This window comes from Dermacentor albipictus, chromosome 10, assembly GCF_038994185.2.
Source record: "Dermacentor albipictus isolate Rhodes 1998 colony chromosome 10, USDA_Dalb.pri_finalv2, whole genome shotgun sequence".
NCBI classification, from domain to species: Eukaryota; Metazoa; Arthropoda; class Arachnida; order Ixodida; family Ixodidae; genus Dermacentor; species Dermacentor albipictus.
In genome coordinates, this window is record NC_091830.1 from 70,278,796 (window position 1) to 70,303,665 (window position 24,870).

At 41.8% G+C, this 24,870-nt stretch overlaps 1 protein-coding gene across 2 annotated transcripts in view; it reads right to left on the minus strand.

The window, feature by feature from the left end:
- The window catches only part of LOC135898420 (uncharacterized), a 42,919-nt gene that overhangs the window by 11,388 nt on the left and 6,661 nt on the right, over positions 1 to 24,870 (minus strand). The window contains exons 4-7 of one of the 2 annotated variants that reach the window (XM_070527452.1): positions 13,052 to 13,145; positions 12,470 to 12,538; positions 12,083 to 12,142; positions 9,097 to 9,267 (exon numbers count right to left, since the gene is read on the minus strand). In XM_070527452.1, the coding sequence (XP_070383553.1) occupies positions 9,155 to 9,267; positions 12,083 to 12,142; positions 12,470 to 12,538; positions 13,052 to 13,145 (336 nt within the window). In that variant the 3' untranslated portion in view covers positions 9,097 to 9,154. Of the gene's footprint in view, positions 1 to 9,096; positions 9,268 to 12,082; positions 12,143 to 12,469; positions 12,539 to 13,051; positions 13,146 to 24,870 lie in introns of those variants that run through there. The other variant, XM_070527451.1, reaches the window with a different exon arrangement.

Sequence of the window (24,870 nt, forward strand, 5' to 3'; positions counted from 1 at the left end):
AGGTTATATATTGCTGAAGATCATATGCTGATTCCATACTCTGTACTAATTCTAATGATCGCCTGTTTTACACATACCAAATTTCTTCTGCAATCAGAAAAGGTAATGAGTTGTTTGGTGTTGTCAGGCCAAGGCCATGGCTGTTTGTGATTAGTGATATTGTATACGTGAGTGCGCTGACCGAGAATATTCCATAGAGTAATTCAAGGTGCGTATCTGAAGACATGTCAGAAGCGACCGAACTGTATTACACAATAAGTGTACTTCATGCATTGTGCCTTGTTCTGACCTTACTGCAGTGTTCTCTTACAGCAATGGTTTGTCTTCAATTCCACATTATAGTGTGATGTTAAGGCGAAAAAAAAGTCGAGTGAAGTAAATTTATACTTGTAAAAAGAAAAGTATACTTTGCGCAGATTTTGTTATAGATCCATTCATCCTTTAGTTATTAGTAATGTCCTCTGAATTTAAGCAACAGCATGTCATACATCTCCCAAGCGTTGTTTATTCGACTTTCTAATGGTACTTTGATACACCCAGTCTGCGGACAGATGACCATTGGAATGTGTTGAGTGAGTGAGAGCTTTCAGGGCACCTGAAAGGGTAAAGAAAAGCCATCAATTTCTTTTCACCTATTCAGTAAGATAACGCATAGGGTAACGCAGTTTACACTACATTGATGAAGGTAAGAATGCTCCAGCGTTGAGAATATATGGGGTACGGAATAAAGTTTATCAGAATTAGTGGTTTCCTTAAGTACTTATTACTCCGGAGGGAACATGCAATACTATGGTAGAATAACCTGTCATATTAATAGGTCACTCGCAAAAGTGCCATCACAGTAAAAAAAGAAAGTGAAATACAATGTTTGATCGTGAATAATTACTAGTATTGAAGCAACTGATGTAACAGGGCTGAAATGGAATCTCAGAAAGCAGCACTAAAAGGGCGAATGAACTAAATGTCTTCGAAAATACGCTTCTGCTAGCAACGTAAGGACCTTCGTGGCGTAGTGGATTTGACATTGCATTGCAAAGCTGCATGGCGCAGGATAATATGCCGGCCACAATGCCCACATTTCGATGGTGGCAAAAAGAAAAAAAAACATAAAGTGCGTTGAGCGCACATTAAAGAACCTCACATTTTCAACATAATCAGGAGACGGCCACTAGAGCCTCCCTCATGATCACGTTGTAGTTTCGGCAGATAAAATCCGAGGTTTTCATTTACATAGGGCAAATAGTATAAGCATAAGAACATATGCTTGTACACAATCATCTGATAGCTGCTACGTTTAACAAAATTTGATACTTTGTAAATAAGAAATTGTGAGATGGTTTGCGAAAACATCTTATGCCAAAGTCATTGTCATTATATTTTATATAGCTCATTCTACGTAGTTTCTTTGTAACTAAATACTGTCTACAGCGCAGGCGCACACTACAACTAAAAAAACCGACATGACTCAATAAAATGCATGGAATTGTTTGAAGCGACAGCCCAAATGTGCTTTAAGATTGTCACTTATGCAAATGGCTCGCGCCCTTCTTGACATTACGGACTCCTGGGCAGCAGCACTAGTCACTCTAGGCCTCGTTCGATCTGTTGTTGTCCACAAAATCGGGCAGATCAAGACTATAACCTGAGTTTGGAATTGGTAATGCGTCTTGTTTGCTAATATTGAGTTTAGGATCACTGACTCATATCAAGCCAACTGATGTCCTTACCTGGCAGGTTAAGTTCGTGGTCTTGCTTCAGAAAGAGCTTACTAATGGCAAGTTTCATGGTTCAGGGCACTTTCGTCAGAGCTGGGTGATTTGCCACACTGTTGAAGATCAATCGGGTTAACAGATCCGAACCCGGCTACGGAGATCGGTCCTTCGGTACCCAGTGCGGAAACGCAAACCAGCTCGGAAACGCAGATGGGCGCTCCGGGAAGAGTTTTCGTTTCTCTCTAAGGAGACCGAGTCCCTGGAATGGGTTCACCCCGAGGTAAGGACGGTGGCTGCGTAGAAAAGTGCGGCTTTTGCTCGGACCGGTGCGCTTCTGTCGGCCCTCGAAAATCCGAGTGTGGGAGCGTGATTTTTGTGCCGGACCGTACCCACATCTGCAACACGTCTCCAATGTGAACAGTCTCTAGTCTATAGACCAATGTAGGTAAGGGAAGTCGGCAAAACTGATCCGTAACCTTGGGAAAAGGATTGGCTTTGAGGGCTTGGCCCGTTGGGCTGGGGTCCAGAAACAGGAACGGCACTGCATCGGGACTGGGTACTGAATCTTGGCTAGCAAATGAAATTGCTGATGGCGAAGTATTCACAGACCAATTTAAGTGTTATAGAAAGGACAGAGACTTGCATGGCGAAGGCGTATTTATTCTTGTGGATTGTAGAATTTCTTCTTCTGAGATAAATGCTGGTGCCGATGAATAAGAGGCTGTATGGTGCAGACTGACGCTTAAAAATAACAAAGTTTTAACTGTGTGTTCATTCTACCGTTCGCCCGATTCACTCGTCAATGTGCTTATGCAGTTGGCAGTGACAGTTGACGCAGTTCGAACAGATTTCATGGTAGTTGGAGGTGATTTCAATCTGCCTAATATTGATTGATATCCCCAACCTTACTCTCACTCTTTTGGTCCAGTCCCGGTTGGTCCAGTCAAGAACTGATTAACTTGGTTGAATTTTTTGCGTAACGTGAAACTCTTCTGGAACTGACACGTGGGTACCATATCTTAGATTTGTTATTCACAAATAAACCTGAATTCGTCCGTTCTACCCAAGTTCTACCTGGAATAAGCGATCATAATGCTGTGTTCTGTAAAATGCATGTTGAACGTTCAAGAAGCATTGGAACAGCAAACAGACGAGTATATAACTACGAAAAAGCAAATGTAAGCGAGATAAATAAAGCGTTGAATGAGCTCCGGAGGGTATTTGAAACATATGCACTGGAGAAACTGGACTACACTGGAGTTACTGAATTATGGCTTATATTTAAGGAGATGTTTGAGCTGAGCCAGCGCTTTGTTCTGGTATGGACATTAACGAGAAAGAAGTAAAAGTAAAGCTTGGTTTCTAGGGAGTTACGCAGTCTAACAGGCAAAAGGCAACCAGCTTACAGTAAATACAAAGGAAAGCCGACACGTGATCATTGGTTGAAGCTTCATGAAACTACTGGAAAAATTAAAGTTGTAGTGGCAGCTGCAAAGCATTCATTTGGAATTTCAATTGAGCCGACATTAAAGGATAATCCGAAGGAATTCTCGAAACATGCAAAGAAAAATGGAAAAGGCACTGTTACTATACCACAGCGTGTGTCTGGTAACAGCTTTATTGAGGATGACGTAGGAAAAGCTGAGTTCTTTATTACGTATTTTAGCTCTGTTTTCAGCTGTGCATTACAACAGAAACATGATGATATGAGTACCTTGCATTTCCAGCCGGTGATGAGTGTTATGGGTGATGTTGTTATTAGCATTTGTGGTATAGAGTCTCTGCTGTAGAATCTGAAGATTGGTGAGGCTGGGTGTCCTGATGACCTGCCAAACAGGTTTTATAAATTTTGAGCTCAGTCGGTTGCACCGTACTTGAAGATAAACTAGAAAATCGCTCGACAAATCCTGCCTTCCAGATAACTGGAAAATCACAAGCATAGTGCCAATTCCAAAATGAGGTCCTCGTGACAACGTCTCAAATTAAAGGCCAGTATCACTAGCTTCACTTGCGTGCACGACTCTTGAAGATATCTTGTATGCTAGTATAGTAGCACACATGGACGCGCATTTATTGTTTAATCCTGGTCAGCATGGTTTTCGATGGAGCCTGTCTTGTATAACGCAGGTGACTGAACTTATGCACGACTTGGCGGGAGCACTGTACAAGTGCAAGCGTCTTAGGGTGGACGGTGTGTTTTCGGAATCCAAAAAGGCATTTGACACCCTGACGCACTGTTTCCAAATGAAAATGACCTTTTAGACGATCAGTTCTCAAGTGATTTGATGGGTAAATGATTACCTACGTTTACGTCAGCAGTTTGTGGTCGTGAATGGTACTCAGTCTCAGAATGTGCAAGTTGTGTCCGATGTTCCGCAAGGCTCCGTGTTGGGGCCGCGATTGTTCTTGCTGTACGTGAACGAAATTAGTGACGGAATAGTGTCTGAATTGTGGTTATTTGCGGACGACTGCGTCCTCTATAGAGTAGTGACTTGTGAGCGTGATGGTGAGATGTTTGCGGAAGACTTGAACAGAATCTCAGATTGGTGCGTCAAATGGAATATCAATTTGAATTTGTTTAAAACTGTTCATATGAAATTTACAAGAAAGAAAACCTTGATATGCTACCATATATTATTAGGAATGTAATGTTTGAACAGGTGTTCGAATTTAAGTGTTTAGGCGTTTATTTTACTCCCATTTTGAATTGGTGCCGTCAAGTCGATGATGTCGCTGCTAAAGTATGCAAAACCCCGGGATTTCTTCGCCGAAATGCAAACTCTTTTCCTCAGTCTTGTCGGAACATATTGTACAAGACTTTTGTGGGGTCGATTCTGGAATACGCGTGGACGGTTTGGGAGCCGCCTACTCGTAGAGATAAAAAAAAGCTGGAGCGGGTGGAGAACATCGCCGCTCGTTTCGTATCTGGCATACGCGGGGCTCAGTACAGTGCATCGCGTACGAAGGAAGCACTCAACTAGAAATTGCTAACACGCGCCGTACGAAGTTGTGTCAGAAGTTTTTCCAGGCTATTGATTATTATGCTGTTCGGGTTGATCGCGAAATGTACGCAGGAACCTTTTTATAGATCCGATCGTGTTGAGCATGATTTTAGGGTCCGTGAATTTCCGACAAAAACTGAATTGTTTAGAATGCCTTTTTTCTAACACCAATAGGGTATAGAATGGACTGCCGAGTCATGTTGGGAGGGTTGAATGGAATGATGCTTTCTTTTTGTTCTTGTAGATTGTAGATGTGGATTGCTATGGATTTTGCCATAATTTCGTTTTTTGTTTCGTTTTTGCTCTTTTGTTATCACTTTTACCACTGTCCAGGGGCAGTGGTAATAAATAAACAAACAAACAAATATATAAATATATAAATAAATATGTAAATAAATATATAAATAAACAAATTGGTAAATAAATAAATAAATGATTTGCTTTGCACAGTATGCCAGTTGCAAGTTTAGTGGGCTTAGAAGAACACCTGAAGAATACCTCGTTGTTTCAAAGGGCTCTTTTGATTTTAAAAGATCAAGGACAGAAATATTTATCTGCTCTAATTCGCTCCATGCAAAGAATGCTCGAGTGTCCAACTCTGTGGTTTTAAATCAGCACGAGCTTCTGGTGGCTTCCTTCCCAGCTAGCTGAGTTTACTTGAGGCACCACGCTGAGACTGCCGATGCCTTAAATGTACACTTTTCGGATTAGGATTTGTTGATTTGCAAGTTTCTTGAAAGGAAAGGTGGCACTTACAGATTTCTAGTCTCGATTTCATTAAGTGAGGTATCATGATTGCGAAGCTGTGGTCACTGACTTAGTGATTATCATCACGTTAGGGACGAGGCGAACTACACAACTAAAGGCAAGACGTAAGCAAAATTCGCCGGTCTGTTTTATTCACATGTACAATAGGCACATGTGTGCCGGCTGAGAGTATAAATAAATGAATGAATCAATGAATGCACTTTCCTTGCAAAGCGAGGAGCCTTATCCTGAAAAGTCTGCATTCGAAGTCATGAGTAGGGTTAGTTGGCGGGCACAATATTATTCAGCATGTTCAGAAGAAATTACTGGCTGCAGAAGTAGGCCAGCAGAAAATAAAGGGCATCAAAGCCAATCCATTCTTTGCCATGTGGCAACTAAAGGATCATTGTTCACGAGTTTGCGGATGCAGGACTTCATGCCAACTTCATGCCGGTGCTAAGGAAGCACCAGTGCGGAGAGTTGCAGAAAAAAACTTGATGTCGTAAGAGAAAGGCACCCACTCAAACGATAGAAACTTGTCTTCCTACAACAACACTTAACCCAAACCTGCTGTTTTGGGCAAGAGAAGAAGCATCAACACTGGTGCCTTGCCTGATTCAGTAAAAGTCACAGGCGCGGTGAATGGCGGCGTCAGTGTAATTCCTTCCGAAAATGAGGCCCACACATTCCCTTTCAGTGCGCTGTACAAATCGCAGAAGCACATCCCACAAGCTTGTTTGTCTTAATGTGAGCAAAGAACCCGTATGGGCCTCCAAAACCCATCGACCAAATCAACGCAAACCCAAACGAAGCAGGTTTGTTCAGTGCTTAGAAAAGTAGCCTCAAGTCGGCTGTTCCTACAATTCTTTCTCGGCATAGGAGAAGCTTGCTTTACTGCGAAGGGCATGAATAATGAAGAGGCATGCATGAACCCCTGCCAAAAAGTGTAAAAAAAAAGTACGTAGTGCACAGAGGGGTCGATGGATATCAAATGCCATTATCGTGGAGTTGTAACTACCTCAGCAAACAGACCAATGTATAAATGACTGGATCTGTAATTATGTTAACTTGATGCTGAGGTCATCTGGTAGTCATCTCCCAGTCGACAGCACACTTGCATTATTTTCATTGAACACTGTGCGACTGTGGCAATATATAAGGTCCATAAGGCTGGCGAGATTTGTGAGGATATCCTTATATGTGTGACACGGAACCTGTGAGTTGGCTACCCCTCCAGAGGATTATCAGATAGCACGACGGCTTATTTATCATGGTAAAACGAGTGTCATAGCAGTCATGTCATGTGTCCTCTTCGCAGTTGTGCGAGCAACATGCATTGCAGATTTATTTGTTGTCCCCCATTAGCCTTTCGCCTTATATTGATATGCAAGCAGTAAAATTGGATGGTTGGTAAAATCTGTTACGTCCTGTCACCTCCATACCTCTCCTCTGAATTCTGGGGAAATAAGGTTTTTTATGGGAAAGTGTGCGCCTTTAAGGCATAAGCGAGTTCCATGGCCGTTTGCAATTAGGGATTGTATAATTCTTTCAAAACATGTTCACGAGGAGCATTGCAAAAGCGGCACCCTAAAAAAGAAGACAAGTTCACTTATTGGCCGTCTGTATTTTTCCTTATCATAATTCTCAAAACACAAACTCAAAACTGATATTGAGGTAAAAGCGCTTCTTATCATGTATCCTTGTCAATGAAGCAAAGCACAATGGCTCCTGGATGTTGTGCTACCAGGTACTACATTGCATTGGAAACGTAGGCTGATCATGACTGACCAAGGGATGTATTCTCGGACAATAGTTTTGGACGATATCATTGTCAGCGTGTGCTTATTGGCTCGTCGAGGAATGAGTCATACAAAGGCAGTAGTATTGCCCTAAGTGTTGAACTGAGAATGCGTTCCCAACCCCATTTGTCTTCGAATTTCTGGTGTGGAAATACGATTGTAGCATTTGGTTTTACCGCAAATGGACGTGGTACTGAAATTCATGGATAATTTTCAATAGATATATGCGGGTAATAGAACACAGATTTTCTAAAGAGATCACATACTTGGATCATACCCTTAAGAGCAGTTATCTTTTAATGAATATATGATGAGGTACTTTACATATGGTTCAAATAAAAAGGCATGGCTATGAGCGAATGAAGACATGTGAAAAGTGTCGAAGCACTTCACGTAACAGAAAAATGCCAAAAATATTCAAAGCACTTGCAAAGCGGACAGATGATTGGGATGACGGGACGAGACACTAAGGGACATAAAGTGGTGAGATTGTACAATTTGGGACACGAACTCTAAAGTATTTAACCATAGTGGGCAGACTGTTAGATAAAATTTTGTTAGCGCCTTTCATGCTGGGAAGTTAAGTATATATCACAGATTGATAAGCTACACAACGTGAAATATTAGATAAGAGCTCAGCTGAACCATGAAGCTGTTTCATTACGTTTGATGTTTCATTATGTGCGGTGTGCCATATTGCATGCGGATAAGTGATTCTGTCACTTGGAATATGTGAAGTCATTTGCCGATCTACTTTTGTACGGAACATGCTCCAATTTGGCTGAATAGAAAGATAACTGAAAGCGTTAAACAGCATGCCCATAAATAAAGCTAGTTTCCTTATACGACTTGAAAAGTAGCTTTTCTGTAATCTTCAATAATTTCCTTTGGGATAGAAATAATGATACCGAACTTTCGAAATGCATTATCACGGATGTCTGATGAAATACGCTATAAGGGACGTTCACATTCTTTGGTTTGTAGGAAATCAGCGTTTTCGAAGAAAAAATACCTACCTTTGTTGTTTCTGATTGAAGCCTTGTTAGCGCAAAGGCATAGAATGAAGCCAAAGGTGTTTATATATGATTACCATGGTGTTAGAAGATTGTACTATTATTAAACTATATTTTCTTCAGCACCACGCATGTAGGTTTGTGTTCTTGGAAACGTTGTTCTGCCTATTCCACCCAAAGCTTACATTCTGGATCGCAGGGAGGGGGTAGGGTATGACTTCGACAGCTTGAAAACGAAGATTGTTCACCAGTGATCAAAGACAACGCAGCTAAAGAATTTCCAAATCAGGTTTGGGGAAGTTTTCCTGGGCAATGTGTGCCACTGGTTTGAGCTGTTCCACAGCCACTGCCTTGGCCTGGTAAGGTTTAGCTACAATATTACGGTGTCTATATACCCGTGCTGATTTCTGACAAACATAAGCAGTTTCCTTCTTATCATCCTTCCGTACTTTGGTTATTATTCGCTTCACCAGGCTATTAATGCCTGACACTGCATATGCAATGAAGTTGCCTAGCTCGTGGTTGAATTGACAGGTCCAACATCTCTACGTCCCTATTGCTTCCAAGAATTGACGGTCATGCTGGAACTAACTATAATATTTTACCATAATCACATTGTAGTTCACAGTCTAGTCGACGTGTTTTTCATGAGGTTTAGAACAGGGAACTGTATTCGTCAGGGTGAGAGTGCCATGGGTGCACCGGCACATTTGATTCACCATATCATTCGCTGCGTCAGCACAGATAAGTTTAGAATGCACTACAATACCGTGACCAGTTTTACATATGCAATTGATTCAGTCTGGTAAAGTAGTAGGACAAATTTGACAAGCGCATAGTAAGCGAGCTTTATTGCCAGTCAGTCGTCGACTTCAATAAATTCACGAACACAAACAGATTTTAAGTAGAGGCTCGAGGCATACGCCTAAGTTCAAACCCTTGGCTTTGCAGCTTTTGGTGCAGGCACTCGAGTCTGGGCATCCAGAGCCATAAACTGCAGCAAAGAGATGATAAAATTCGCAATAACATCGATTATTACACTTCAATTAACAATTGATGGTAATGTAATTTAGTCACAGTGTAACGTTTAATGCTTGCTTATCAGAAAGTTGGTATATCGCGACACACCTTATAGGTTAGTCGTAAATTTGGGCATACATGAATTGGTCGAGCCATCAGTTCATTTAGAATAACGAGAACACCGCTTCGCACCTGACACTTTTGCGTTGACCACGTCGACAACTTTCTCGAGATGCGAACCAGTCAGCCCTCCACTACCGTGGTGCGTATTTCTGGGGTATCGGGATGAACACACAGATACTCAGTCACTTCCACACAGTCCATGTCACAGATGTAACCGAACGCCGTAGGTTCTACATTGTTCAGGTAGAGGTATGTTCAGCTCGTAAGCGGACCACTCGACTGGAGTATATAACGTCTAGGCTAAGTGACTACAGCCTCCCTTCTTCCCAGCTAAAGGGCTTTGCGGCTGTAAACAAGCTCTCACGAGAATGTCAATAAATACATATAATGAAAACTGCACGGAAGAAGAAAGACTGCGTTAAAAATGCTGCTAAAAGAACATGTTCAGTTTACTCTTTTCACATTGGATTCGTCTCTACATGGCGTAGTATCGGACACAATGCGTCACTTTGCCATCGGATATTCTCACCTACGTACGCTCTAAAAAGTAGAGACGGAATCGCCGGAGGGAAGCGGCCTATTTAGACTTCAAAGCCTTGTTCTACTCTCACAACATGTCGAGTGGAGCGAAATGCATTGTTCACTCCGTCACCAAGAGAGAGTGAAATGTGCTTTTCACCTTGCCTTTCTGAGCGAGAGTAGAATGCTCCTTCTGCTTTTGCGGCAGTAAGGAACAAAACGTGGCGTAATCTTATGCTTCGACTGCAGGAGGCCGGCCCGGAAAATGGCTGTGTATCACTCACGCACGCTTGCAAAAAATACAACGTCTTGCTTCTAAGAGAACAGGTAGCCACAGTTGAAAAGAACGCGGAATGAGCGCTTTACTTTTTTCACTCGGAGTTGCACCACCGCTGTCCCGCTCAACATCGCGGTGTAGCACAGCACTAGAGAATAAGGACCCGTCCAGCGAGCAGAAACGAAGGCCATCCAAAGAAGACCGTGTGTCAGCCATATCGCATCGACGCGAAAACAGGACAATTGTTCGTCCTTCCTTGGATATAATGACAAATCTTTTATGGTCAGTGAATTCTATCTTAGGCGCAAATTCTGCGTACATAACATGCTATCGCCAGGAAGTCGTCGCAGCGCTTAGCTGACGCCATTGACAATGAACTAGGCAAGTGCGCTTTGTCCCTCGATGCCAATCACAAAAGCCAGTCGTCGCGATAACTGCGTGCGATTGCATCACTTGCCGCTATCCGTAAGTGCTTCGACAATCGCAAACGCAGCCAGAACCATAGTATATTCAATAAGAAATGAGGCGAGAGGACGCTTAAAATGATTTGTTCACCAGCCCATGTTTCCGAACCCATTCCAAGCGTGGTTAGCGTGCTTGTTGTGTGTACACAGTCAGGAACATTCATAGGCTGTATAGGACGCTGAGAAATGAGCTGCTGTTTTAGAATATGGCACACGAAACAAGCTTCCGGAAAATTTATCTACATTACCATCCCCATGCTTAGGAGCTCATCTGGTAAACTGTGCCATATTAGTACACTCATGTTGTGCCAGAAATGCGTTTGCTGCCCAATAATGTGGCGTATCTTTGATCATAGTGTCAATTTTTTTGGGGGGGTTTCCAGATGCTTGTTCTATTTTTAACTTTCCTCTGTATACTTTATTTTTGAAAACAAGGTGCTTATTGAAATTAAAGGATATTTCTGCACTGTAATAGTGATGAAACTTTAGAGAATATACTTATTTTTTATTACAACATGTGTTCGAAATTTCATGGGCATCATTGCAATCTGATTTTCTGTTTTTTCAGTATGCTTCTTAAATTGTTATTCAGTTTGTATTGGGATTTATCAATAAAGATTTTGGCGTTTAAGAGAGCAAATTATTCATTTGAATAACTCGGCGACTACAGATTCTTTGTTTTAGAGTGTATCAAATTGGTATTTGCTCAAGGTAACATCCCTAATGAGATTTAACAAGAATGCGGTATGCATATTTCTCACATTTGAAAGTCTTTAGACACAATATATGCAAAGAGGCCTTATGTCAAAACAACAGCATAGGTGTTTAGATGTCATTATCGCAATGATCCACGCGCGTAAGAACTGTTGCAGTCATGAGAAGGTGTTCGCACTTCGGCTGCCAACGTGCACTAAACGGTATTAAATATACATTAGATTGAACTTATAGTTCGCAGAGCGTATATACCGGAATTAATTGTAGAAAAAAGTGCTGGCAAGGCGCATTGAATAAATCTGACACAAAATATTCATAGTTACCGCGTTTTATATTCCGGTAAACACCGGCAGGTCGGGTGCAATAGCCGGTGATGAGGGGCAGCCACGTGTGTGGCCTGCAAGGTGCAGCCACTGGTAGCACAGAATTAAACCGAACAAAGTCAGAGCTATTTACAGGCGCTATAGGGTGTATTATACTTCACTCGTGGTTCAAAGTTCGGGCAGCGAAAAATAACAAAATAGTTCCTTGCATTTATTACTCCGTGTTTTTCTCGTTTAGCACAGCGCCTCCTGTTGGCTGCACCGTGGAGGCACTTCATGTTTGCATCACCACTCGCTCACCATGCCGCTCGATCTTCCAGTATTTAGCGGACTACTGAACAAGCTAGAACTATCTGCAGTTTGACTTACTATCTCCCGTGCGTGCCTCGTCATTTCTCTCGTCGGCTGCAGTGATCGTCCCCATGAACGCTGCAAACACAAGGACAATCAGAACATCAACAACAGAACATGAAACCCAAAATAAACGTTTCTTTGCCAATGTAGAATATTCTTCTACTGGTGAATAGGATGAGTATATAGAAACATTGCTCTCAATAACATGAAACAAGGAATGATCCATTCGTGTTAATTTTCACGGAAGCTCAACGTCACAATGTCGGTGCATGCAATGTATTACATAAAGCACTAAGATGCAGCTATACAACGGGTATTCTGTTACGTGTCGAGTAGTGAATTTCGGGTATATTCTGATTATTTCCTAATATCATATCTGTTGACGCGACAAGACTTGCTCACCTGTAAGGAGTGCGACGAGCAAGATGGCAGCGGTGAACTTCATCTCAGCAACGAGTCTAACTTTGTTGTCTGTGAAGACAAAGAGAAAAGTACATCTTCGGTGGCTTACAAAAGAGAGCGTAGAGATGTCCAAAAGGGAAATTCAAGTGCCTTGGATTATGAGTGACTTCAAGTATACCTAAAATACGTATGATATTGTCAACCTGTTCCTCTTCATGAGCACCCATGAGAAAGCAACACTTTCAGAACCTAAGGCTTTGTGATTTGAGCAGTTATGTCTAAGGTTAAGCATCGCAACATGACTTTTTGGCACATTTTGGTATAAGCGTATCGGTCAACGTATTTCACATATCATAATTAGAAAACCTACAATAGCACAGAAACTTAGAATTTCTATTTTAAGTTCTAACATGCTGGATTTCGAGCCATCTCAACATGTGGCTCTAATGCAAGCAAAGCGTTACAGAGCGCTGATAAATGAGAAGATAAGACAGTGATGGTTTTTAGAATGGACGCGCAGTAGCAAATAATAGAGCGATAAAGGAGAAAATTCGTTGATTGCTCGGACAAATATGAACGTACCTGATGGGAAGAAATACCAGGTGGAGGCCAGGTACTGGATCGAGCTACTGATGCAAGGTGCACGATTCCCGACCCTCTGTCTTTTATATCTCTCCTGTGGCCAGAAATAAAAGTGCACGTGGAGGAAACTGCCACGTAGCTGCTTTCAAATACATTTTGCACGGGTGAATGCCTTTACCGTCATCGTTTTTATGGTGTTCTTGGTTTGTTGAAATAACAAAACAATGAATACATGGCAAGAATCTACTGATAAACAGGAAACCGGATACATAATTTTCTTATCCGTAGGCAATTTTTATATCCATATCCCAAGTTAGCTCCGCTTTTGGTTTTATGTGTATTACATCCGGAAGGAATGACTTGTCCTATCCTATCATTAATATGAGTGGGAGAACGTTTTGTAAATATCGCACTACGGTATTTAACATGGCTTAATTTGCTCTTCTGCGACGCGAGGGAATATCGGCACAAAACTATTTGATACGAAATGCACCCGTCGATCGCAGCAGTACATCTCCTTAAGATATATTCTTTAACACCACAGCGAATGGGACTATTTTACTAGAATGTACAGAGAATTATCATGCCAACACGTATAACAGTTCAGCATACTGCGTATCACTCATGTTTTAGTGACACGGGGCGAGCAATTAGAGAATTGTGTGAAAGTAGGCGAGGAACGAAATGTTCCTGCCCGAAAGTGGCCCACGAAATACCCGCGCTATGTGTGCTTTGTTTTCTTGGTTTCCTTTTCAGTAAGACCGCGCGCAACGCACTCATTATTATCATGGTCCTATTGCAAACTAGGGAGCTGGCTGTAACCTTTTGACACACTTGTGCTGACTGAGGCATCTCTTCTCCTACAGATAGGAGTGGGAGCTTTCGTATGCGTGGTAACTAAGCCACGAGACTCGCACAATATCGGGATATTGCGGGAAAGACCTTAAAACATTGTCTACGAGGAAATATTACAGTCTATTTCATAGTGCGGATTTGATGGCATGCATAGCTATGGGGAAAACAATGTTTTAGTGAAGACAGATACGTGAAATATAGAACAAATACGAGAGAATTAAGAGAGGCAGATATGTCTGTGGTCTTCAGTGTAGCTTCTTTCGGCGAGGACTGTGGCACTAATGGTTGCCAAAGACCACACTGAGGTTCTCCTTGTGGCAATGTTCGAAGAGCATCGCGCAACTAGGGTGAAGACGTGGGATCATTCCCCAGATGCGGCAAATTGTTTTGTTACCCACTTTCATTGCCATCATTTATCATTTCTTTTTATTCACTTAGGAAGTACAAGTATATTACCCGGTTTTTCTTGTTGTCTTTGCTTCCTGGCTTCTGATAATATAAATAAGAAAAATTGCGTTCTCGGTTAACCTTCTTTCTAAAGGTAAGACGGTGTCAAAGCCATGTCAGTGGCGGAAAGTTACATCGCTAGCGCAACCTTAAATGTGCGCTTAAGGCACTCAGTCATCGCATTTGTCAACACTTCTTCGATAGTTGCCACGCCTTCTGGCGAGTAGAATAAGGGGAAAGCATTCTTACAGATATACAGCTATTGTTCACATATAGTCTGAACAGCATATATGGTGGGTTTAACATTGATTTCGAAAGGACAGCAGTATGTGTATGTGTTAGTTTTAACATTATTTGCGAAAGCTACTGAACGTACATTATATCAGCTACTGTAACCATGGCCGAAATATGGAGCTCTGTTGTGCTGACTACGTTGAGGCGATGGCGGCGATCATCCTGTGCTGGCAAATGTTCACAACCTAGAACAACCAGACATACGCTTACATTACCAGAAGATATGTTTACGGAACTGCTATCCGCCTAATCGTAAATTAAATGATGATATCTCCACAAAGTCAAGTGTTCGACGAAAACTCGTCTGGCGAGGAAACCTAATGGTGCCAAAAACGTACAGTCGACAAGAATGTCCCTTCATCACAATGAAGATGTAAGCATGAGCGCGCGGCTATGTATGGGTGAGGTGGCGGAGTGTTAGTGTGTATATCCCGGGAAGCTCACCATCAAGAGACCGGTACGGGGCCCGAAGCGTCGGTTCTTTATTTTTATTTCATTCTTGGCGAGTGCACGTTTATTTGGCACCGTAACTCCACAAAGTGCTTCCAGTGGGATTAAATCCACACGATCGCCTCGCATGCCAGTTGCGCAGACTTCCTCACTGAAGAATCAATCACCTTTCCTATACAACGTCTGCGCAACACATACATCACTTGACTTGCTGCACTCATCCGTAAGACGACCAATGCGGCGCTCGTACTTCCTCTCTGAGCTAGCACACAGGTACTCATGGAATTGCCATTCTCTAAGCCAGTCACCAAACTCATTCGCAACTACCACCATCGTAGGAGCTGCACCTACAAAAAGCAAAACACCCGCTCAACATCTTACGGAGCGTAGCGCCATACCTAAAGCCACAGCCCTTGCTGCTAGACTTCCACTCAATGTACAAGGATTATCCCTGCATGAGATATGACCTCGGTCATGGAATATTGACCAAAAAGAGAACTAGGTGGTTAGGGAAGAACAAGTGGCATTTTCTGCACCATGAACAGTGGATGTCACTTCAGAGTGGCATACTAATGAGGCCACATAGAGTGTGCATCAGATATCATCTACAATTTCGGAAGTTTTTTTCGGAAGAAATTTTTCAACAAATATGGACTTTGCATTTTACTTATAGCTATTCATTATCGTAGTTTAGTTACACGTGTTCTGATCAAAACAATAAGAAAAACCACTTTTTCATGCGTAGAAGAAAACTGCAATTAGCTTGAAGTTCCAAACTATATAAACCCATTTTTGACCATCTTTTGATGTAGACAACATATCAGAAAAAAGGTTTTTCTACTGAGGTTTAATATTGAGCACAACCATTCTGCCTAAATCCCTCCATCCAGTATTCAATGACCGGCAATGAATGTCACTTCGTGGCTTATAAAAGGAACGCAGGACATGCAGGATCAAGTTTGCGACGCGACTCGCTTTCATTTCAACATACTATGCAGGCGATACCGGCCGTTTAATACCAATGTTCTCTTTATATTATGATTTATTTAAAGGCTACAATGTTCTTCTCATTTGTTATTTACATATTTGTATTTTGCCTAAATCCTGTTATATTTTGCGAAGCCACACTTACCCAGTGCTCTTTCCGGACCTTAAATAGATATATAAATTACCTAATTATTAAACAAATAAACAAATAAATATGTAAGGTCTGCGGCTTTGAAGTAGCAGAAGTTCCAAACGTAGCGACATGTGGTTTGGGTGAAAGTCTCCAACCAGTGTTCCGCCTGCTGTTTCACTGTTATTGCTGAAGAAGATACCGCCAAATATTTTTCTTGTTTTCGTTGATTAAGCGTATTTTCGACATGATTTCCACATTTAGATAGAAAATACGCATTTTTTCTGGGGTTATTTATTATTATATATGGCGTCTTAAAAGGGCAACGTGTCTCTTACTAATTGGCTCGAGCTACACCATGTTTCTAAATCAGTCATTAATCGAAGGCACTGAATTGTGTCACTATGCTTCTTGAAGAACAATCAGAAGGTTTACTGCCACAAACGCGCAACAGTTTACAAATCAAGCGGACGAAGTTTTGTAGTTCTTCTAAGGGATCACTAAAGCGCTCTTCATGTACTCTGCATGTAACTTCATTTTGTTTAAGTGGCCCAGATGCGGTGATACATAAGATGAAGGTTTCCATATTAAAGACGTCCAGAATGGTTTCGAATGTTGACCGGCAAATATAACTCCATGCATATCCACGATCTCCGGACATTACATGCGAACAGATCTCCAACCAATTCTGAGTAAAAAATATAGTTTATTATCACAGTTTTCATAGCAGAACGCATGAAAACGCATCCGGCCTATAGCACCAGCACATAAATCGCCAGGCCGCTCATAGCGTTTGAAATAGGGAGAAAACAATACACATATGCCATAAATTGTTGAACGGTTGCATTCACGGGAGCAGACGAGATAAACGTGCTGCGCAGAAAAGTGGAGCTTTTTTCGTTCTTTTTAAAAGAATAATCAATATTCTCCCTGGGGATTTTTCGTACCCGCTCATCAACATAATATTTTCGAATAGCGCTAATATTCGTTTTCGAATAGTGCGGGAAATAATTACAGTATTTGCACCATTCTAACGGCAATTTTCTTATTAAAAACATGCGTTAAACATGCGGTAAAATTTGCGTGCGCGTTGCAATCTTGGCAAATTCTACTCAAAATAAAAAAGAACGCAGCTTCTTAGTACGAAAAGAAAAGTTCAGTGAAAACTGACTCGCGACACTGCCATTGCACGGATGTTGTTGTCTTTTTTGGTTGTTAGAGAGCGAAAAGAAGGATTCGTCGATGTCTGATCGTGACTACTCGCGGAGAAATATCATTGATTGTGTCTGTGGGCCTTTGTACGTTCCACGAAGCTGTTTCAACAAAATGCGCGTCGACTTTGGTGTCTTCATATTCGCGGCGGAATCGGCACCCATTTATTTTTAATAATATTTGGCTGGTATCATAGCTTTGTGTTTCAGTTCAGGGTGCGGTTGGTAATCGTGCAAATGCATATTAACCAAGTGCAAATAGGTTTCTTGTGCCATTCTGAAGTAATAGTTTTTCGACGAAACGCAAAAACATATGTACCTACTTATATATTTATTTTGGTTTTTTCCTAATTTAGAGTCCCCCTAATTGAAACCGCCACATCACTATGTTATCACTACCGCAACAAAATGCTACACATTATTCTAAAGGTGAAGCACCAAACGTGCTCTTCCTCTCCTCAAATCGGCCCACCAATTCACTGCAACGAAACTTCTATGGAAAGACATTGAGACGTTATCGAACGCAGCAAAGAACATTCTAGCAATAGAACGGTAGGACTTATGCAAGGTGCACAGTTAGGCGACCAACGCTGCAAATGTATAGACCGAAACTCAGCTTGACATTCTTTAGCACCAATCCTCATAATGAATGGTCCGATTGGATGAATCTTACTGTGAGATTCTGAACAGCATCGATCGCATTGCAGAGGTTATATATTGCTGAAGATCATATGCTGATTCCATACTCTGTACTCATTCTAATGATCGCCTGTTTTACACATACCAAATTTCTTCTGCAATCACAAAAGGTAATGAGTTGTTTGGTGTTGTCAGGCCAAGGCCATGGCTGTTTGTGATTAGTGATATTGTATACGTGAGTGCGCTGACCATATTCCATAGAGTATTCCATAGAGTAATTCAAGGTGCGTATCTGAAGACATGTCAGAAGCGACCGAACTGTATTACACAATAAGTGTACTTCATGCATTGTGCCTTGTTCTGACCTTACTGCAGTGTTCTCTTACAGCAATGGTTTGTCTTCAATTCCACATTATAGTGTGATGTTAAGGCGAAAAAAAAGTCGAGTGAAGTAAATTTTATACTTGTAATAAGAAAAGATACTTTGCGCAGATTTTGTTATAGATCCATTCATCCTTTAGTTATTAGTAATGTCCTCTGAATTTAAGCAACAGCATGTCATACATCTCCCAAGCGTTGTTTATTCGACTTTCTAATGGTACTTTGATACACCCAGTCTGCGGACAGATGACCATTGGAATGTGATGAGTGAGTGAGAGCTTTCAGGGCACCTGAAAGGTTAAAGAAAAGCCATCAATTTCTTTTCACCTATTCAGTAAGATAACGCATAGGGTAACGCAGTTTACACTACATTGATGAAGTTAAGAATGCTCCAGCGTTGAGAATATATGGGGTACGGAATAAAGTTTATCAGAATTAGTGGTTTCCTTAAGTACTTATTACTCCGGAGGGAACATGCAATACTATGGTAGAATAACCTGTCATATTAATAGGACACTCGCAAAAGTGGCATCACAGTAAAAAAAGAAAGTGAAATACAATGTTTGATCGTGAATAATTACTAGTATTGAAGCAACTGATGTAACAGGGCTGAAATGTAATCTCAGAAAGCAGCACTAAAAGGGCGAATGAACTAAATGTCTTCGAAAATACGGTTCTGCTAGCAACGTAAGGACATTCGTGGCGTAGTGGATTTGACATTGCATTGCAAAGCTGCATGGCGCAGGATAATATGCCGGCCACAATGCCCACATTTCGATGGTGGCAAAAAGAAAAAAAACATAAAGTGCGTTGAGCGCACATTAAAGAACCTCACATTTTCAACATAATCAGAAGACGGCCACTAGAGCCTCCCTCATGATCACGTTGTAGTTTCGGCAGATAAAATCCGAGGTTTTCATTTACATAGGGCAAATAGTATAAGCATAAGAACATATGCTTGTACACAATCATCTGATAGCTGCTACGTTTAACAAAATTTGATACTTTGTAAATAAGAAATTGTCAGATGGTTTGCGAAAACATCTTCTTATGCCAAAGTCATTGTCATTATATTTTATATAGCTCATTCTACGTAGTTTCTTTGTAACTAAATACTGTCTACAGCGCAGGCGCACACTACAACTTAAAAAACCGACACGACTCAATAAAATGCATGGAATTGTTTGAAGCGACAGCCCAAATGTGCTTTAAGATTGTCACTTATGCAAATGGCTTTCGCCCTTCTTGACATTACGGACTCCTGGGCAGCCGCACTAGTCACTCTAGGCCTCGTTCGATCTGTTGTTGTCCACAAAATCGGGCAGATCAAGACTATAACCTGAGTTTGGAATTGGTAATGCGTCTTGTTTGCTAATATTGAGTTTAGGATCACTGACTCATGTCAAGCCAACTGATGTCCTTACCTGGCAGGTTAAGTTCGTGGTCTTGCTTCAGAAAGAGCTTACTAATGGCAAGTTTCATGGTTCAGGGCACTTTCGTCAGAGCTGGGTGATTTGCCACACTGTTGAAGATCAATCGGGTTAAGAGATCCGAACCCGGCTACGGAGATCGGTCCTTCGGTACCCAGTGCGGAAACGCAAACCAGCTCGGAAACGCAGATGGGGGCTCCGGGAAGAGTTTTCGTTTCTCTCTAAGGAGACCGAGTCCCTGGAATGGGTTCACCCCGAGGTAGGGACGGTGGCTGCGTAGAAAAGTGCGGCTTTTGCTCGGTCCGGTGCGCTTCTGTCGGCCCTCGAAAATCCGAGTGTGGGAGCGTGATTTTTGTGCCGGACCATACCCACATCTACAACACGTCTCCAATGTGAACAGTCTCTAGTCTATAGACCAATGTAGGTAAGGGAAGTCGGCAAAACTGATCCGTAACCTTGGGAAAAGGATTGGCTTTGAGGGCTTGGCCCGTTGGGCTGGGGTCCAGAAACAGGAACGGCACTGCATCGGGACTGGGTACTGAATCTTGGCTAGCAAATGAAATTGCTGATGGCGAAGTATTCACAGACCAATTTAAGTGTTATAGAAAGGACAGAGACTTGCATGGCGAAGGCGTATTTATTCTTGTGGATTGTAGAATTTCTTCTTCTCAGATAAATGCTGGTGCCGATGAATAAGAGGCTGTATGGTGCAGACTGACACTTAAAAATAACAAAGTTTTAACTGTGTGTTCATTCTACCGTTCGCCCGATTCACTCGTCAATGTCCTTATGCAGTTGGCAGTGACAGTTGACGCAGTTCGAACAGATTTCATGGTAGTTGGAGGTGATTTCAATCTGCCTAATATTGATTGATATCACCAACCTTACTCTCACTCTTTTTCCGGTTGGTCCAGTCAAGAACTGATTAACTTGGTTGAATTTTTTGCGTAACGTGAAACTCTTCTGGAACTGACACGTGGGTACCATATCTTAGATTTGTTATTCACAAATAAACCTGAATTCGTCCGTTCTACTCAAGTGCTACCTGGAATAAGCTATCATAATGCTGTGCTCTGTAAAATGCATGTTGAACGTTCAAGAAGCATTGGAACAGCAAACAGACGAGTATATAACTACGAAAAAGCAAATGTAAGCGAGATAAATAAAGCGTTGAATGAGCTCCGGAGGGTATTTGAAACATATGCACTGGAGAAACTGGACTGCACTGGAGTTACTGAATTATGGCTTATATTTAAGGAGATGTTTGAGCTGAGCCAGCGCTTTGTTCTGGTATGGACATTAACGAGAAAGAAGTAAAAGTAAGCCTTGGTTTCTCGGGAGTTACGCAGTCTAACTCGCAAAAGGCAACCAGCTTACAGTAAATACAAAGGAAAGCCGACACGTTATCATTGGTTGAAGCTTCATGAAACTACTGGAAAAATTAAAGTTGTAGTGGCAGCTGCAAAGCATTCATTTGGAATTTCAATTGAGCCGACATTAAAGGATAATCCGAAGGAATTCTCGAAACATGCAAAGAAAAATGGAAAAGGCACTGTTACTATACCACAGCGTGTGTCTGGTAACAGCTTTATTGAGGATGACGTAGGAAAAGCTGAGTTATTTATTACGTATTTTAGCTCTGTTTTCAGCTGTGCATTACAACAGAAACATGATGATATGAGTACCTTGCATTTCCAGCCGGTGATGAGTGTTATGGGTGATGTTGTTATTAGCATTTGTGGTATAGAGTCTCTGCTGCAGAATCTGAAGATTGGTGAGGCTGGGTGTCCTGATGACCTGCCAAACAGGTTTTATAAATTTTGAGCTCAGTCGGTTGCACCGTACTTGAAGATAAACTAGAAAATCGCTCGACAAATCCTGCCTTCCAGATAACTGGAAAATCACAAGCATAGTGCCAATTCCAAAATGAGGTCCTCGTGACAACGTCTCAAATTAAAGGCCAGTATCACTAGCTTCAATTGCGTGCGCGACTCTTGAAGATATCTTGTATGCTAGTATAGTAGCACACATGGACGCGCATTTATTGTTTAATCCTGGTCAGCATGGTTTTCGATGGAGCCTGTCTTGTATAACGCAGGTGACTGAACTTATGCACGACTTGGCGGGAGCACTGTACAAGCGCTAGCGTCTTAGGGTGGACGGTGTGTTTTCGGAATCCAAAAAGGCATTTGACACCCTGACGCACTGTTTCCAAATGAAAATGACCTTTTAGACGATCAGTTCTCAAGTGATTTGATGGGTAAATGATTACCTACGTTTACGTCAGCAGTTTGTGGTCGTGAATGGTACTCAGTCTCAGAAGGTGCAAGTTGTGTCCGATGTTCCGCAAGGCTCCGTGTTGGGGCCGCGATTGTTCTTGCTGTACGTGAACGAAATTAGTGACGGAATAGTGTCTGAAATGTGGTTATTTGCGGACGACTGCGTCCTCTATAGAGTAGTGACTTGTGAGCGTGATGGTGAGATGTTTGCGGAAGACTTGAACAGACTCTCAGAGTGGTGCGTCAAATGGAATATCAATTTGAATTTGTTTAAAACTGTTCATATGAAATTTACAAGAAAGAAAACCTTGATATGCTACCATATATTATTAGGAATGTAATGTTTGAACAGGTGTTCGAATTTAAGTGTTTAGGCGTTTATTTTACTCCCATTTTGAATTGGTGCCGTCAAGTCGATGATGTCGCTGCTAAAGTATGCAAAACCCCGGGATTTCTTCGCCGAAATGCAAACACTTTTCCTCAGTCTTGTCGGAACATATTGTACAAGACTTTTGTGGGGTCGATTCTGGAATACGCGTGGACGGTTTGGGAGCCGCCTGCTCGTAGAGATAAAAAAAAGCTGGAGTGGGTCGAGAACATCGCCGCTCGTTTCGTATCTGGCATACGCGGGGCTCAGTACAGTGCATCGCGTACGAAGGAAGCACTCAACTAGAAATTGCTAACACGCGCCGTAAGAAGTTGTGTCAGAAGTTTTTCCAGGCTATTGATTATTATGCTGTTCGGGTTGATCGCGAAAAGTGTGCAGGAACCTTTTTATAGATCCGATCGTGTTGAGCATGATTTTAGGGTCCGTGAATTTCCGACAAAAACTGAATTGTTTAGAATGCCTTTTTTCTAACACCAATAGGGTATAGAATGGACTGCCGAGTCATGTTGGGAGGGTTGAATGGAATGATGCTTTCTTTTTGTTCTTGTAGATTGTAGATGTGGATTGCTATGGATTTTGCCATAATTTCGTTTTTTGTTTCGTTTTTGCTCTTTTGTTATCACTTTTACCACTGTCCAGGGGCAGTGGTAATAAATAAACAAACAAATAAATAAATATATAAATAAATATGTAAATAAATATATAAATAAACAAATTGGTAAATAAAAAAATAAATGATTTGCTTTGCACAGTATGCCAGTTGCAAGTTTAGTGGGCTTAGAAGAACACCTGAAGAATACCTCGTTGATTCAAAGGGCTCTTTTGATTTTAAAAGATCAAGGACAGAAATATTTATCTGCTCTAATTCGCTCCATGCAAAGAATGCTCGAGTGTCCAACTCTGTGATTTTAAGTCAGCACGAGCTTCTGGTGGCTTCCTTCCCATCTAGCTGAGTTTACTTGAGGCACCACGCTGAGACTGCCGATGCCTTAAATGTACACTTTTCGGATTAGGATTTGTTGATTTGCAAGTTTCTTGAAAGGAAAGGTGGCACTTACAGATTTCTAGTCTCGATTTCATTAAGTGAGGTATCATGATTGCGAAGCTGTGGTCACTGACTTAGTGATTATCATCACGTTAGGGACGAGGCGAACTACACAACTAAAGGCAAGACGTAAGCAAAATTCGCCGGTCTGTTTTATTCACATGTACAATAGGCACATGTGTGTCGGCTGAGAGTATAAATAAATGAATGAATCACTGAATGCACTTTCCTTGCAAAGCCAGGAGCCTTATCCTGAAAAGTCTGCATTCGAAGTCATGAGTAGGGTTAGTTGGCGGGCACAATATTATTCAGCATGTTCAGAAGAAATTACTGGCTGCAGAAGTAGGCCAGCAGAAAATAAAGGGCATCAAAGCCAATCCATTCTTTGCCATGTGGCAACTAAAGGATCATTGTTCACGAGTTTGCGGATGCAGGACTTCATGCCAACTTCATGCCGGTGCTAAGGAAGCACCAGTGCGGAGAGTTGCAGAAAAAAACTTGATGTCGTAAGAGAAAGGCACCCACTCAAACGATAGAAACTTGTCTTCCTACAACAACACTTAACCCAAACCTGCTGTTTGGGCAAGAGAAGAAGCATCAACACTGGTGCCTTGCCTGATTCAGTAAAAGTCACAGGCGCGGTGAATGGCGGCGTCAGTGTAATTCCTTCCGAAAATGAGGCCCACACATTCCCTTTCAGTGCGCTGTACAAATCGCAGAAGCACATCCCACAAGCTTGTTTGTCTTAATGTGAGCAAAGAACCCGTATGGGCCTCCAAAACCCATCGACCAAATGAACGCAAACCCAAACGAAGCAGGTTTGTTCAGTGCTTAGAAATGTAGCCTCAAGTCGGCTGTTTCTACAATTCTTTCTCGGCATAGGAGAAGCTTGCTTTACTGTGAAGGGCATGAATAATGAAGAGGCATGCATGAACCCCTGCCAAAAAGTGTGAAAAAAAAAGTACGTAGAGCACAGAGGGGTCGATGGATATCAAATGCCATTATCGTGGAGTTGTAACTACCTCAGCAAACAGACCAATGTACAAATGACTGGATTTGTAATTATGTTAACTTGATGCTGAGGTCATCTGGTAGTCATCTCCCAGTCGACAGCACACTTGCATTATTTTCATTGAACACTGTGCGACTGTGGCAATATATAAGGTCCATAAGGCTGGCGAGATTTGTGAGGATTTCCTTATATGTGTGACACGGAACCTGTGAGTTGGCTACCCCTCCAGAGGATTATCAGATAGCACGACGGCTTATTTATCATGGTAAAA